This window comes from Rhinatrema bivittatum, chromosome 4 (assembly GCF_901001135.1).
Source record: "Rhinatrema bivittatum chromosome 4, aRhiBiv1.1, whole genome shotgun sequence".
NCBI classification, from domain to species: domain Eukaryota; kingdom Metazoa; phylum Chordata; class Amphibia; order Gymnophiona; family Rhinatrematidae; genus Rhinatrema; species Rhinatrema bivittatum.
This window is the reverse complement of record NC_042618.1, coordinates 230708961-230724933: the sequence shown is the minus strand read 5'-3', so window position 1 is coordinate 230724933 and position 15973 is coordinate 230708961. Positions and strand designations below refer to the sequence as shown.

The window sequence follows — 15973 nt, the reverse complement described above, 5'->3', positions numbered from 1 at the left end:
GGACAGACCGGGGTCGTGGTAGGCAGCAGGCAAGAGCAAGTCCAATTCCAGTCCAGGCCGTAGGCAGGTGGCAAACAGGATATCCAGAGGACAGACCGGGGTCGTGGCAGGCAGCAGGCAAGAGCAAGTCCAATTCCGGTTCGGGTCGTAGGTGTTGTGTTTGTGGGATTGTGTACCCTTGGTCGCAATGGAAATGACTCCGCCCACAGGGAGGGGCCCCATGGGGAACCACTGCGATAGGCTGACACAGATAGCAGATACAATATGGATAGAGTCTTTATCGTACTGCTGTTGGTAGATGGTGAGAGCAGGAAGGTAAGGCACTGATCATGAAGTGCCAGTATGTTCCACAGGCTCAGAAGTATATTGCCGTTGGATGATGGCAGGTCCACTACGAAATCAGTAGTGATATGGGTCCATGGTTCATCCGGTGATGGTAGATGCTGTAATAAGCCCCAAGGTTGCCCAGGTGATGGTTTTTGCTTGGCACAGACAGCACAGGAACCCACGTATGCTTGCACGTCCTTCTTCATGGATGGCCTGCCAGACGGGAATGGTGTGCCCATTTCAACAGTCTTTTCTTAAACTTCTGGCCACCACCGTCTTCCCAGAAGGTACCGTGTGGGTGGCTGCAAGAACCACTCTTTCAGGATCGATGATATGACGGGGCTCATCCGGCACATCCTGTGGTGAGAAAGAGTGTGATAGGGCATCAGCCCGGGTGTTCTTCTCTACTGGACGGTATTTCAGAAGGAAGTCGAACCTGTTGAAAAACAGAGACCATCTTGTTTGATGGTGGTTGACTCATTGAGCATGTCGAAGATACTCTAGATTCTTGTGATCGGTGTATACTACTATTTGGTGTTGTGCGCCTTCTAGCCATGGACGCCACTCTTCAAAAGCCAGCTTGATCGCGAAAAGCTCCTTGGATCAATTATATAACAAGGGGGGTTCTGGGGTATCTTCTGAAATAAAACTCCGGGATAATGCATCTGCTCGTAGTTTCTTCTCAGCAGGTCAGAAGTGTATCTTGAAATTGAATCAACTAAAAAATAGTGCCCAGTGAGCTTGTCTAGGATTTAACTGTTGAGCCTGTGATAAGTAGGCAAGATTCTTATGGTCTGTGTAGATATCAACAGTAAATTTAGCCCCCTCCAGAAGATGTCACCATTCCTCCAATGCGGCCTTGATAGCCAATAATTCCCATTCTCCTATGGCATAATTCTTCTCTGCTGGGGAGAATATTTTGGAGAAACAGGCGCAGGTAAGTAGTTTGCCAGAATCTGAGGGTTGCAAAAGGATAGCTCCAATTCCTAAGGCTGATGCGTCAACCTCCAGAATAAAAGGTTTCGTTGGATCAGGTCGTATGAGACATGGGTCTTTAAAGAATTCTTGTTTTAAATGTTGAAAGGCGTGGAGGGCTTCCGAGGGCCAGTTGTATATTGGAGCTCCCTTCTTTGTTAAGGCGGTTAGGGGTGCTACCAAAGTGGAGTAGCTAGGAATAAATTGTCGGTAATAGTTAGAAAAACCCAGGAAATTTTGTAACACCTTGAGCCCCGTGGTTGAGGCCAATCCAAAATCGCTTTAAGTTTCTCCGGATCCATATGTAAGCCATCTTTCAATACAATATACCCCAAAAATGGTAACTCATTTTGGTGAAACAGACATTTGTCCAATTTAGCAAATACCTTGTTCTCTCGAAGATGTTGAAGGACTTGCTTGACATGAATTTGATGTTGTTGCTCAGTTTTTGAAAAAATTAAGATGTCGTCCAGGTAAACAATGATGTGAGAATATAAAAATTCTCAAAGGATGTCATTAATCATGTTCTGGAAAACTGCTGGAGCATTACATAGTCCAAAAGGTGTAACCCGATATTCATAGTGTCCATCGTGAGTTTTGAAGCCAGTTTTCCATTTGTCCTCCCCCTTTATCATGATTAAATTATAGGCCCCTTGAAGATCAAGCTTGGTAAAAATTTTGGCTCCTTTTAGACGATTAAAAAGTTCTGATATCAAAGAATAGGATATCGATTCTTTTTAGTAATGGCATTTAGTGCTCTGTAATCAATACAAGGCTATAATGAGCCATCTTTTTTCTTGACAAAAAAATATCCTGCTCCAGCCAGAGAAGAAGAAGGTTTAATGAATCCCCTGGCTAGATTCTCCAGGACGTATTGGCTCATGGCTTTCGATTCTGGTTCTGATAGGGCATAAACTCTCCCTCTAGGGGGATCGTTTCCTGGAAGTAACTCAATCTCACAATCGTAGGAACGGTGTGGTGGTAATGGCTTGTTTACTAAAAACATCAATAAATTCAGTATATTGAGGTGGTAACAACGATGGAATAGTCATGGAACAAGGAATAGTTTTACTAAGTGGACGGATTATTGACAGACAGTTCTGTTAACAATGAGTGCTCCAACTAGCCAGTTGCAAAGTTCCCCTGGCTAAGATGTACTTTTAGCCAGAGTAATCCTAATATGACCTGGCTGATGGAGGAAGGAAGAACGTCAAATTGGATGGTTTCCTGGTGAAGTATCCCTATGACCATTTTAATGGGTTGAGCAATGGAAACAATTTTGTCCCCTATGGGGTGTCCAGAGACTGACAAGACTATGAGTGGTGTTTTAAGAGTCTCTGTGGGGATCTGGAACTGATTAAGCAACTCCTCTTCAATGAAATTGCCTGCTGCTCTGGAATCCAAAAAGGCCTGGCAATGAAGAGTCTTTTGGTTGAAACTTATGGAAACTGGAATCAGAATCTGTGGAGTGGAGCCAATATGACCCAGGGAGGCCTCCCCCACCAACCCTAGGCCTGAGAGTTTCCCGATTTATTTGGGCATTTGTTAACGAAATGTCCTGTACCCGCACAATATAGACAGAGATTATTCAGTCTACGCCATTGCCGTTCTTCAGGTGTTAATCGACACCGATCAGTTTGCATGAGTTCTTCCGCAGAGGCTTGAGGTTCCAACACCCTGGGATTCATGAGGAGTCACTGGAAGGCTGGAGCCAGCCGGATGGGTCATCGCTACGAAGCCCTCTCCCGAAATCTTTCTTGGAAGCATAGATCTAATCGGATTGCCAGACAAATTAATTCTTCTAAATTTTCTGGAATTTCACGGCCTGCCAATTCATCTTTAATGGATTCAGAGAGTCCTTGCTGAAATATGGCCATGAGGCTATCCTCTTCCCACCGGAGTTCTGCTGCCAATGTACAGAACTGAACTGCATATTCTCCTACAGATCAAGTTCCTTGTCGGATTTGGAGTAATTCTGCCACTGCCAAGGAGGAGTGACCAGGTTCATCAAATATGAGATGGAAGTCCCTCAAGAAATGGGCCAAGTTGTTTAGTAGTGAATCCTCTTGCTCCCAAAAAGGAGAAGCCATACCAAGGCTGGTCCCTCCAAGAGAGATAGAATATATGTGACCTTAGTTTTGTCGGTGGGAAATAACGCAGGCTGAAGTGAGAAATGCATGCGACCTTGGTTGATGAATCCGCGACATAGTTGAGGGTCTCCATTAAATCGTGGTGGCGGTGCTAGACGTAAGGCAGGAGTAGATGCGGGAGGGGCCGGAGTCGTGACTGAGAGGGCATCCATTCCAGCCACCAATCTCTCCAGAACACCCGTAACTTGATTAAGTTCCCCCTGTTGCTGCTGGATACGAGAAGTTAATCCGGGAATGGCCTGTAGTGCTGTTAAATCCACGGGATCCATGGCCTCTGCTAACTGTTACAATTATGTGAATCCTTGATGGACAACAGACTTATTTTAGTCCGTGATCGAAAAGTCGAAGTATCTGGCACAGGAATGTCCCAAACTAGACTCAGTCCAGTAGATAGGCGAAGCAGTCTAATTCTGGTCTGGGTCGTAGGTAGGCGGTAGACAGAATATCCAGAGGACAGACTGGGGTCGTGGAAGGCAGCAGGCAAGAGTGAGTCCAATTCCGGTCCGGGTCGTAGGCAGGCGGCAAACAGGTTATCCAGATGACAGACCGGGGTCGTGCCAGGCAGCAGGCAAGAGCGAGTCCAATTCCAGTCCGGGTCGTAGGCAGGCGGCAAACAAGATATCCAGAGGACAGACCGGGGTCGTGGCAGGCAGCAGGCAAGAGCGAGTCCAATTCCGGTCCGGGTCGTAGGCAGGCGGCAAACAGGATATCCAGAGGACAGACCGGGGTCGTGGCAGGCAGCAGGCAAGAGCGAGTCCAATTCCAGTCCGGGTCGTAGGCAGGCGGTAGACAGAATATCCAGAGAACACCAAGATTAGGGCAGGCAGCAAGCAAGGAATATCACAGGCAGACCAGGTCAGGCAAAGAGGCAACAATCCAAACAAAGCACCAGCTCAAGCAAGCCTGTAGCTGAGGCAATGCTGTGCTGGGCTTGGAGCTTTAAATAAGAAGAGTTCCTGCATAATTGCAGGGTTTCCGGGAACTGACGTGTTTAAAGGGGGCGGGGCCTGAGCCCGAATTGCATCAAGGAGCACTGTTGCCGACTGCTGCTGCTGTGTGGCGAAACTGAGGAGGACCCGAGGCCATGCCGACCTTGCACGGTAACAGAGCAGCCCTACGAAGGTCAAAAAAGTGTCTAAATCATCTATAGCCCGCTGTCTGAAAGAGGTCATTGCAACCGCTTATATTTTTCGTGGTCATGCTATTCCAGAAGGTTCAAAGGCGCATTCCACTCGGTTACAGGCAGCTTCCTGGGTGGATAATCAGTTGGTTTTGCCGCAAGAAATTTGCAGGGTGGCGACCTGGAAATCTCTGCATACCTTTGCCAGACATTACCATTTGGTTATCCAAGCTTTGGACGTCGCCAATTTTGGCGGCAGTGTCATCCGAGCTGGACTCTCCAATTCCCACCCCTTATAGGGCAGCTTGGGTACATCCCAGAAGTCTGGACTGATCCAGGTACATATAGGGAAAGGAAAATTGGTTCTTACCTGCTAATTTTCATTCCTGTAGTACCACGGATCAGTCCAGACGCCCACCCATTAGGGGTCTTCAGTTTCTGGAGTCTGCTCGCACTGCAGTATTCTTTTTGTGGTCTGGTTATTTTTGTCCACAGAAAGAAGGTATAGGAATATCCTTATCCTATGCAGAAAACTCCTTTGTATATAGTTGTAGTTACTTAATTCTTCTTGGTCCTTCACTTGACATGCCTTTGTTCCATAAAGTTTCATATTTGCTTGGATACTGTTTCTACTGAAGCGCTGCAGGTGGCACACTGGTTTAAGAGAGGGTGCTCTCAAAGTTTTTCTGCCTCCATCTGCTGGAAGGGAGGCAAAATCCAGCAGTCTGGACTGATCTGTGGTACTACAGGAATGAAAATTAGCAGACTACAAAAGTACTCATAGCTTGTGTACCACCTGAATTTTCACAGGCAGATTCCATGGGGAGTTTCTCTTTGAAAATTGGCTTTCAGGCCCATGGACCTGCAAGTTACACACAGGGTTTCATTATTGTCCTAATAATGTTCTTAAAGTGATATGTATTTTTCATAGATTTTGATGCTTTATCACCACTACGTGATTCCAATATAATCTATATTTACTTAGACATCCTTGATTTTGCAGCTTTATATTGAGATTTCTTAAAGGACCAGCAAAAAAGACTGCAATTCATCAACTGGGTAGATGTAGTCCAGCTTTATATTGAACTGCATCTACCCAGTAGGTGAGGAGGTATAGTGGACTCACAGATACGGCATACTGTCTAATTAAAAAAAAAACAAAACCTACAAATAATAGCTCTGCCTTCTGTGCAGGATCTGCCCAGTCTGTTAATTAGTAACTTCAACAGGTTGCAAAGGTACAGATGATGTCATATAGCTGTTTGAGTTTTCCCCTATCTTAAATCCAGCAGCGTTAATTAATAGAACTTCCTCCCTCTGCTGCAGGCTACACCCAGTAAAACTCTAGGGTGCCACTTGCATCACAGAATTGATGTGTTACTTGGGCAGCCATTGACAGCTGCAGAAGAGCATGAAGATGATGGAGGGAAGAGTAGGGGGGAGTCAGGCAACAGATGGTGAAAGCAGTACTCTCTATTAGGTCCGTCATCCTATGACCCTGCTCTCCTGTCTATGTACTGCTTCCCATTCCTTACTTGCAGAAAAAAGTTTCCCCATGCCAGATGTAACCCTCCCATGCTTTTTGCTGAGGGGAAGGCAACAATTAGGCAGGCTTCCCCTCAGCAAAGCACAATTTCTTCACTGGAGGTTTTGTTTATTTTTTTTTTGTTCTCATGCCACTATACATACGCATCTGTCCAAAGGGAAGGAGAGCCGGCAGTTGGCAGGCTCAGTGGTATTGCACCCACCCAAGTAAAGGGGCATTAGAGGGGTAAAGGGTTGCCAGATTGGAGGAAGGGGGAAGGAGAAAGCCGCAAGGCTAGAAGCACAAAAAGAAACAGGTGAGGGGAGCTCTCATTCCGGTGGTGACAGAGGGAAGAAAAGAAAATGAGAAAGGGAAGATGGGGCTGGGAAGATGGGGCAGGAGAGTGAGTGATGTAAGAATGAGGGGAGAGTTGCTAGGTTAAGGTGGGAGAGGGAAAAAGCTAGTTGCTTCACATAGTGATTGCATGCATTTCTTTCTATGGACTTGACAAGTGGATGTTCCTCATAAATTGATCTCTGCTAACAAATTTGGCAGTTAATTTCACATATGATGACTTATGAGAGTTGCCCAAAATGAAAAAGCTTTTGTGACAATAATATCCTTTAGGAGTAGTAAATGATATCTGATCACATTCTGAAAACAAAAACATAAGTGCTTGCATTACAATGTTTTCTTCAACCAATTAGCCTGAATCTAGTTTCTCATTTTGTCCATCGATAAGCAGGTTGAATTAGCCATTACATTTGGGAGAGGCGGCACTGAACAGACTCCTCTCTCCAACGGGCCGATACAGTAAAGCGTGGCCGTGGTTACCCGGTTTTTAACCCGCTTTGGATGCACATTTTGGGCGTGTAAGGCGTACCCGCGATTCAGTATCGGCTTTTATGCGTCCTTACCGCTTGCCGAAAAGGACGCGTATCCCTTTCCGCCCGCCGCATGTAAATGACATGTTAATGATTAGATTAGCTATTCCCTCCGATACAGTAACGTGCGCCCAAATTATCACCCTGTTAACCATCTTATCTACCTCGTCTTTAACCTGAATATTTACCGCCTACCCTGTCCCTGGCATTAGTGTAGTGTTCAGTCAGCTTCATACCAGACAGCGCCATGGACAACATGTATGTACTGGCTCTGGCGATATTTTTGATTCAGTTGAGAAGCAGAATGAGAAATGCTCGATTGAGAAATGCTTGAAATGCTTGGCAGATTGGAGAGGCGAACAGGGGCGTCAGGTTAAGGACCTCTGAGTCCTCCAGATTGTGCAGTCTGGGTTGCAGTTGCATTTCTCCTGGCTTCCATCCCTCTGTTATGGTTCTGCTCCTCCAGCGGGGTTTGCTCCACCAGAGGGGAGGAGTTAGCAATCTGTAGGATTTTGAGTGCGAAGTTAGCAATCTGTATGAGTGAACTCCCCAGGAGGGAGGAGTTAGCAATCTGTTAGAGGTTTGCTCCTCCAGAGGGGAGTAGTACTCTGTTATAATCTCCGTGCTGAGTTGCAATCTATTATGGTTCTGATGTCTGATGGACGGAGACAATAGATGAGAGCTAGCACTCTTTATGCTCAGCTCCTGAAGTAGGAGGAGTGAGCACACTGTAGTAATAGGTGAATTCTTGGGCCAATGGCAGATGACAGCGCCCCCAGGAGGATATCCTGAGAGGGACCACCGGCTAGGTTTGAGTATGGAGACAGACACAGATAGTTCTTTTATTAGACAGGTAGTGGAACCACCAGAGGTGGCAGTAGTGAGCTGGTATGCCCGGCAGGGCTGAAGTCCATGAATTAGCCATAAAATATCCAATCGCCTTTCTGGAGAGTTGACTACTTAGATAATTAGCTCTGGTATAGACTTGAGGAGACTCACAAGGCAATACCCACATGGGAATTCCTGCACATGGTTAGTAGAGCTCAAAGCTCTACTAGCTTGAAGAGACGAGTTCATTCATCGCTGCCACATGACGTCACTCACATATAATGACTAATTCATCCTGCTAGCTATGGAAAATACCAATTACGTAAGCATATTGCTTGCTTTCTTCATGCAGTACTTAGCTTCATTCAGATTGTTGGGCACTCCACACTGACTCAGACAAACATTTAGTGGAGAGGAATATGGTATTGGGGAGGAAGTGATCCTTAGTGCGCTACAATATAAAATAATTTTCTTATTGTCGCAGTTTTCTGTTCTTAATTTCAGATCATTAACCTATTTGTTGCTGTCATAATGGATAACTTTGACTATCTGACAAGGGACTGGTCTATTTTGGGTCCACACCACCTGGATGAGTTTAAACGGATCTGGGCAGAATACGACCCAGAAGCTAAGTAAGTGACTACTCTGTAGCTTTTTATTAACCTAATCTCTCCAGTGGTCAGCCAAGTACCAAGGAAGCACCTCTCAGAAAGAGCACAGAGTCTTATTAAAACCAGCCTCACAGTGCACTGCTCATTATTTGAAAATCAAACTCACACATTCAACAAAAAAAGACAAATACCCTCCTCTTCTCCCGGTGACATTGTTTTATCAAATTGTCCATCCCCGCACAATGAAAATGGAATATGAATCTCAGAATATTGGCTTTTTGGTGTTGATGTAATCCAGAGCCCTAGCAGCTTTCCTGGTCCTGCAGAATATCAGTAGGTTCGGTTGTGAGACCTTTTAAATGACCTGCAAAAAAGACATTGCGCCATATCAGCTTTCAAGGACTCATCGGTTCCTTCTTCAGATGGGCTTCTGTGCATTATAAACGTGATTATGGCCGCTTCCATTACTGGAGACTGTACTTCCTTATCCATACTGTCTGTATTTTAGGGGTGTTTTTTTGCTTCCTTTCAGGGGCCGAATTAAACATTTAGATGTGGTCACTCTGCTTCGAAGAATACAGCCTCCTCTGGGGTTTGGGAAGCTCTGTCCTCACAGAGTGGCATGCAAAGTAAGAAATACCACCAACATCTGTGGGCAGTGGGAAACAGAAGAGACTTTACAGGGGAAACACTGAATATTAACCATCTTATTTATTTTTATTTTCTGTAAATATTTAATGGGCATACATTAGGTGAACATCACTTAAGGATAGATTTTAAAACTTGCAGGCGTGCGTCCATGTGCGTGTGGTTCCCGGTGCGCTCACATGGACGCGGCTATTTTATAACATACATGCGTCGGCGTGCACCTGGTGTAAAATAGGGGTCCTGCCGGATTTTAATGTCCGCGCGTGCATGTGCGGGCAGCTGTCCTGCTCCGCATGTGAGGGGGTGGGGAATTTTAGAATAATATGCACGGTGATGCAAACGGACCTAAACCTAACCCTAACCCTAGTCCTACCCTTCCTACCTTTCCCCTTTCCTCCCTGACCCCTAAACCTACCCTGCCGGTGTGTGCTTCCCCCCGCCCCTCCCTGCCCAGATTCCACCCCCAGCCCACCTCTTTCTTTAGGCCGGCACTTCAGCATGTTCGGGAGTTACAAGCATGGCCGGGCCCTGTAACTCCTGGTATTTGCACGCGCCAGCCTCTAAAAATTTGGCCGATAATCAATAACAGATATGGCATGCACTGAAGACATTTTTTCTCTTCTAAATTGACAGAATAGAGTCAAGGCTCCTTATGTCCCTGGCAGGCATTACAGTAGCTGACAAGTCATTGTCACTACATCATTGCACTTTAGTCAATGTGTCATGTTAGATTTTTGATTTGCTATGGTCTCTTGCTAAGAAAGAGTCACACATCACACAACTTTTGGCCTCTTCCAGATCTACTGCGAAGTAATCTGGCAAGGGTTCGCCTCATTAGTTATTGAATGTAATGCTCATGAAAGGTGTCAAATTCATAATGCTGCCAATGAGCTCCTCTGTTGATCCACTGCAAAAGTACAGCAAAGGCGTTGAAAGTGCAAACTTCTTAAAACCGCCATTTTCCTCTGGAGAGGACTACTCCTAGTGGTGAAAGGATAGGCCAGTGTCTAGACTCATCGGTCTTACAGCATTTTGCTGTGATTCCCAAAAAGAAGTTGGTTATTTGTAAGGCTATTTTCATTCAGTGTAAATACCAGTTCACTAACAAAAGTGTTAAGATCAGCAATTAATTTCTTTTTGGCAACCAAACAGCTGTTCATTGTTAATAACTGCTGGTCAACGCTGAACCAGAGTGGGATTAAAAGTGATGATCTACAGGTGAAAGGTGCCCTGTTCCCTTATTAATTCTATGAGCCATTTGCTTGATCACTTTATTTAAAATAATATCAGGTATTAAAGAAAGGAATATAGAGGGCAACTCGATTTCAATGATTTTATTATTTTAATTAGATTAAAAAACTACGTCAGCAACACATAAATGGAAAGAGGAGATTTAAGAGAGATCCTCATGGACATATGAAAATTCAGATGCAGATAGGATAAATGGCACAAGATTATTTTTTTTTTGTGTCTAAGTACAAGAAAGGGGGTAACAAGGAGAAACTCTTCTTGATTTGAAAAGTCATAAAAGGAAACCATCCCAATACAACCAGTTAGTGGAGATTCAAAACAGAGTTAAACAAGTAATGTGTTGAATGAAACTGTTTAGAGGCAGGATATGGCAGCATGCACAATTTAGCAGTAGAGGAGATGTATGCATCTCTGCTGCAGGAGCGGGAAGTTTCCATTTCTGAAACTGGGATCAAATGTACAGCAGGAGGAGGATGCATACACATCTTATCAGCAGGGGCAGAAAATGCAGCCTGGATGGGAGATCTGCATTTCTGAAGCTGAGGGAGGATGGGTACATTTTTGCAGCATGAGTCGAATATGTGCATCTGTATCATAGGAATAAGATGCATGCACCTCTTAGCAGGGGTGTGATGTGTGCATATCTTAGCAAGAGGGATATAATGCGTGCATCTCTGCTTCATGGGTACAATGCATGCATCATTTAGCAGCAAGGATGGGATATGTGCGTCTTTGCAGAAGAGGTTAAATGCAAACATTTGTAGGAAGTTTGTTGGATTTGTGCACCTGCATAGTATGAGCTGGATCTGTGCACATTCATAGTGTGCATTAGATATGTGCACCTGTATGGCATGGGACAGATGTGTCATTGTTTCTTTTTTCCTTCCCCTATCTTCCAAGCGTTTGGTGTCCATGAATATGCCCCTGAACAGTGATGGAACAGTCATGTTTAATGCTACACTCTTTGCTCTGGTTAGGACGGCTCTACGGATTAAAACTGAAGGTAGGTAGTACAGTATTCTGAGGATAAGCAATATATACCAATGGTGCAGTTTTTCATGGGCATGTCTTTGCAACACGTGCCAGCACATACCAGCATGGCGTTTTGTGCCTGCAAATTAAATTGAGGTATATAAAGGCCATAATAATCATAAATTGTAAATATGCCATAAAATATTCATGCGGTGCACTGTTCTGGAGTGTCTTACTGCTTTCATTAAAGGGATTTCTGATAATTATGTTATGAAGAGACGTTTAAAGAATATTCTGCAGAAGCAGCGTTCACAGTCCCTGTGAGAAGGGAATCTTCATCATTGCACAACAGTGACACCTACTGGCCAGAGTCAGGGTGCACACATACCAGGTTCCAAAGGGAGAAACTTTCTCAAATATGGCCACCATCAGAATTTTTGGCACCCACTGCTGAAAGGTAATGTCACAGGGGGTAAGAAAAGGGGCAGAGAAGCAAGGGAAGGGGGAGGGCAGAGCAGGTGAAGGGAAGAGAGAAGAGGGAGAGCATATAGTAGGCAGAGGGAAGAGTCAGGAAACTTGGGGGAAGGATATGAGAGCAAGAAGAAAAATAGGAGGGGAGGGTGAGAGAAAGAGAAGAGAAAGGAAAGTGAGGAGAGGAGGAAGAGAAGGCAAGAGGAATGAGCGGAGGATGAGAGACAGAAGAGATGGGGCAGGAGAAAAAGGAAATATAGAGCAGAAGAGCTATAGGAAAAAGGATGAAAGGGTAAGTGAAATGGGGAAGGGAAGCAAAGGCAAGGGATAGAAGAATGAGATACAGGGGGGAAAGAAAGAGGAAGGCGCAGGGAAATTGAGAAGGGGAGTGAAAAGAGTTGTTGACCACACTCTGAGGCCACCAAAGGTTTGTTGTGTGAACTCCTGGCTTATAACCCCTGGGTAAAAGACTATCAATGCAATGACTAATTTACAGAGCAAGGGTGTATAAACATGGAGGAATAGGGCCAAGCCAGTTGCTCAGTAGCTGTACTGTATGCTGCCATGTGGAGGAGCCCTGGTTTGTTTTTCATATCAGGTTGGCTGGGGCTGGAGATGCTGCAGAGGCAGTGTTCACAGCCCCTGAGGGCGGTGGGGTAGAGTCCTGGCCATCATTAAGAGCAATACCTTGTGGCCAGATTTAAAGGCCATTATACAGAATTCTGGAATGACCATTGCTGCACTGATCAGGTTAGGAACAATGGGCGGGGAGCCTACTAAAACAGGGGAATATCCTTGGATGGTTCAGAATGAAGCCTTATGGGTCCAGGATTCCAGCTCCAGTCCTAACTGAGTTCTGAGAACCAAGAGAAAGGAAGAGTTACTCGGCCAAAGAAAAAAAAAACTGGGGTAAAGCCTGTAATAAAAAAGACCAGTGGTTCAGTGGCAAATTGTGCAGTGCCATGTGGGAGATCTGGGTTTGATTCCCGCATCTGGTTTCTGCATCTCCAGTAGTGCATAAAGAATGCTACAGAGGGCAATGTTCACAGTCCCAGCAAGGAGGGCCTGGGATCATGTTCTGTCTCAGGGTGCGTGTGCACAAGTTTCCCTGAAAGATGTGCAGTTTGTGACCCCTGACCAAGGAGTGATGTTGGGATGGATGGGCTGAGGAGGCTAAGATTAAAAATGGGAAAAACCCTAGGTAGTTGTGAATGAAAGTTTTTTTTGGAGGGGGGGCTGTTGGCCCCATCAGAAGCTAGTTCCAATTAAAATGGAAACACCAAGGAGCAGCAAAGAAGACTGCCAAGCTGAAAAAAAAAGTTCAACATTATATAACTTTATTTATAAGTTAATGGTGGAACAGCCCTACTGTCATTATTAATTCAACAGGTTTATTCCTGCTTAGTGCTTTTGAGATCATTACAGAAACACTCCAAGCCTGATTACTTCATATTTAATGTATATTTCGATTTATATGTCACCCTTCTCCAAAAAAGGACCCAGGGTGGCTTGCAATAATATAATCCATAAAATACAATTGAAAATAAAACATCAGATTTAAAGTACACAGGGATCAGGTGCTGGATTAACTATGGGATCTTGTACTCTGATCTACCAGGCACAGTAGGCAGGCTACATTAGACAAGATATTGGGCCAGTATAGGCCCATGGGCCATAGTTTGCCCACCCCTGGCATACAGTAAGATTGATCTGTATTGTGGAATTGCCTTTCCTTTGATGCTGTGGTCTCTCTCAACATTTATTTTTCTATGGAATTTTTCTCTGCATGTTTTAAAAGCCAAAAAGTATTTATGATCTCTGCTACCGTATATGCCCTTGTTATTAGCTCTGGGAGGTCTAATTCATGTCACAAGGTAGTACATCTAAACCAGGAACCATCCTATCATTGTAAAAGTTTTTGGCTGAGAGCTGGTACTTTTGTATCTTATTCCTGTACTCTAATGCATAAGCAAGATCATTTATTTGAAGTCAAATAATAATAATGATTTCCATAACAATTATCTCTATTACAGGAGGAAAAGCATACAACAGAGAGTGAATTAGTTTGTGATTACACTTCCTGGATAGTTGAATTAATTTACTTTCAGTCATATTGCAATGGTTTGGTAAAACACTTTATGTTCTCTCCATGTGACTTTTTTGTGGAGTGGGTCCGGCAGATTCCTCCTTCTCCTTTGGGCTTTTAGCTCATTTGGAACCAGGGCTGGGATCTGGCACCATGAGCCTTCAATTCACAACTACCCAGGGAGTGTTTTCCCCTTCTGTTTTATATTATCCCCTTCCAACTTAACACTTTAGTGCAATCACTGCAGCAAGAGTCCTTGCCCAGAAGACCTTCAGGGACACCTGCAATCATGGGCCCTGAATCCAGACTACTAGTTGTCACCATTGCGATGAGGAACTATGATAGTCTCCAGAGCATCCCAAGCCCCAGCCAGACCAAGGGAGCAGAAAACCTGAGCTGGAAATCAAACCCAGGTCCCTCCGCCACTGGGCTGTCCCCTCCAAGTGACCCAGTATTGTGCCAGTCCCACTTGTACCTTCTGACTACTCAGCCTCATGACTCTCACGTCAGAAGGTGTGCCTGAGATCAAGCATTAGTATAAGAGGGACCGCCAGAGCATCATTAATATCATATATCTTTAAGAAAGGAAGAAGAAGAAGAAGCTGTGTGTCTGTCTTGTTCCAGCTTACTGCTTGCATTGAGCAAAGCTGAGTCAAACACCAATCTCATCTGTGCTACAAACAAATGGATGCAAACAAACAAACTGATGTCCAATGCATAAAAGTTCAGCAATTTCCATTTCAGAGATGCCAAAACAAGGATGTACAAGAAAATTACATACATTGAAGACTCTGGTTTTGCACAGACATCTCATTTCACTCTGGAACAGAGGCAGCGATGCGCTTATACATCAGTTTGATACACTGTCACTTTTTTTTTTTGGTTCTTGCTATGTTGAGGGTTTTTTTTAATAAGTAATTTGTTTTTACTTATCTTTTGTCTTGACACCCTGTGAAATGAAACTGAGCAGAATCAGTGCCTTCCGAGTTCTCCAGCCAGAAACTCTCAGAAGGAAAGCCGGCAGCTGTCCGCAAAGTGTAAAAAGCTGAAGAAGTGAAGGCGGCACATTCACTTAAGGGCCTTGTAAAAAAGAAAACAGATAGTTACCACTAGGACCCAAGAGGTGGCCAAAAAGAAGGACCACTAGAGATGATTAGAGGTTTGCCAGAACACTATAAAATATTCTACGTCATTTTTTTTCAGACTTTCAAAATATATTTAAGAGATTTATACATGAAAATGGGAAATGTATACATCAAAGTCATACTCTACATCTGCCTTCTACAAAGTGTATTCATAGATTGTTACAGTGTGGCTTCATATTCATGGACAGTTCTCGGCTATAACGAAGGCGATAAAAAGAGTAAATAAAGGTAAGAGGAAAAGGAAACCAATTTGGTTCTGTCCAAGCTGATGGCTGAGAAAATAAAGGCAAATAGATCGACATTCAAAAAGTACAAGGGAACCCAAAAAGAGGAACACAGGCAAGAATATCAGGTGAAGCTGAAGGAAACGAGGAAAGAAATCAGGATAGCAAAACCTTGAGTGGAAGAAAAGATCGCCAAAGAGGTAAAGCATGGTGACAAAACATTTTTCAGATATATCAGAGAAAAGAGAAAGGCCAGAGGAGGCATTGCAAGATTGAGAGGCGTCAAGGAGCAAGGTGTGGGGAAAAATGAATAAATAGCAGAAGTATTTAACAATTACAATTTTTGATTGGGTGACTAGAGAATTGCAATTGATGTGGTTTACTTGGATTTGAGCAAGGTTTTTGATACAGTCCCACATAGGAGGCTCATAAATAAAATGAGAAGCCTGGGAATGGGTTCCAAGGTGGTGGAATGGATTACAAATTGGCAGACTGACAGATACCAGAGGGATGCTAGGCTGCATAGAGAGAGGTATAGCCAGCAGTAAAAAGGAGATGAAAATGCTCCTGTACAGATCATTGGTGAGGCCTCACCTGAAGTACTGAGTTCGGTTATGGAAATGTCATCTCAAAAAGGATAAGGACAGAATGGAAAGGTGACTAAAATGGTTCGGGGTCTGCAAGGAAAACTATAAGAGATGAGACCGAAGAACCTTAATATGTATACTCTAGAGGAGAGGTGAGACAGGGGAGATA

General features: G+C 44.3%; 1 protein-coding gene across 18 annotated transcripts in view; it reads left to right on the top strand.

Annotated features, from left to right (window-relative positions):
• CACNA1C (calcium voltage-gated channel subunit alpha1 C) overlaps positions 1–15973 on the top strand; it is a 1539476-nt gene that overhangs the window by 1455763 nt on the left and 67740 nt on the right. For all 18 annotated transcript variants that reach the window (XM_029599882.1, XM_029599881.1, XM_029599874.1 and 15 more), the window contains 3 exons: positions 8314–8441; positions 8953–9049; positions 11220–11322. In XM_029599882.1, coding sequence (XP_029455742.1) covers positions 8314–8441; positions 8953–9049; positions 11220–11322 — 328 coding nt within the window. The remainder of the gene's footprint in view (positions 1–8313; positions 8442–8952; positions 9050–11219; positions 11323–15973) is intronic.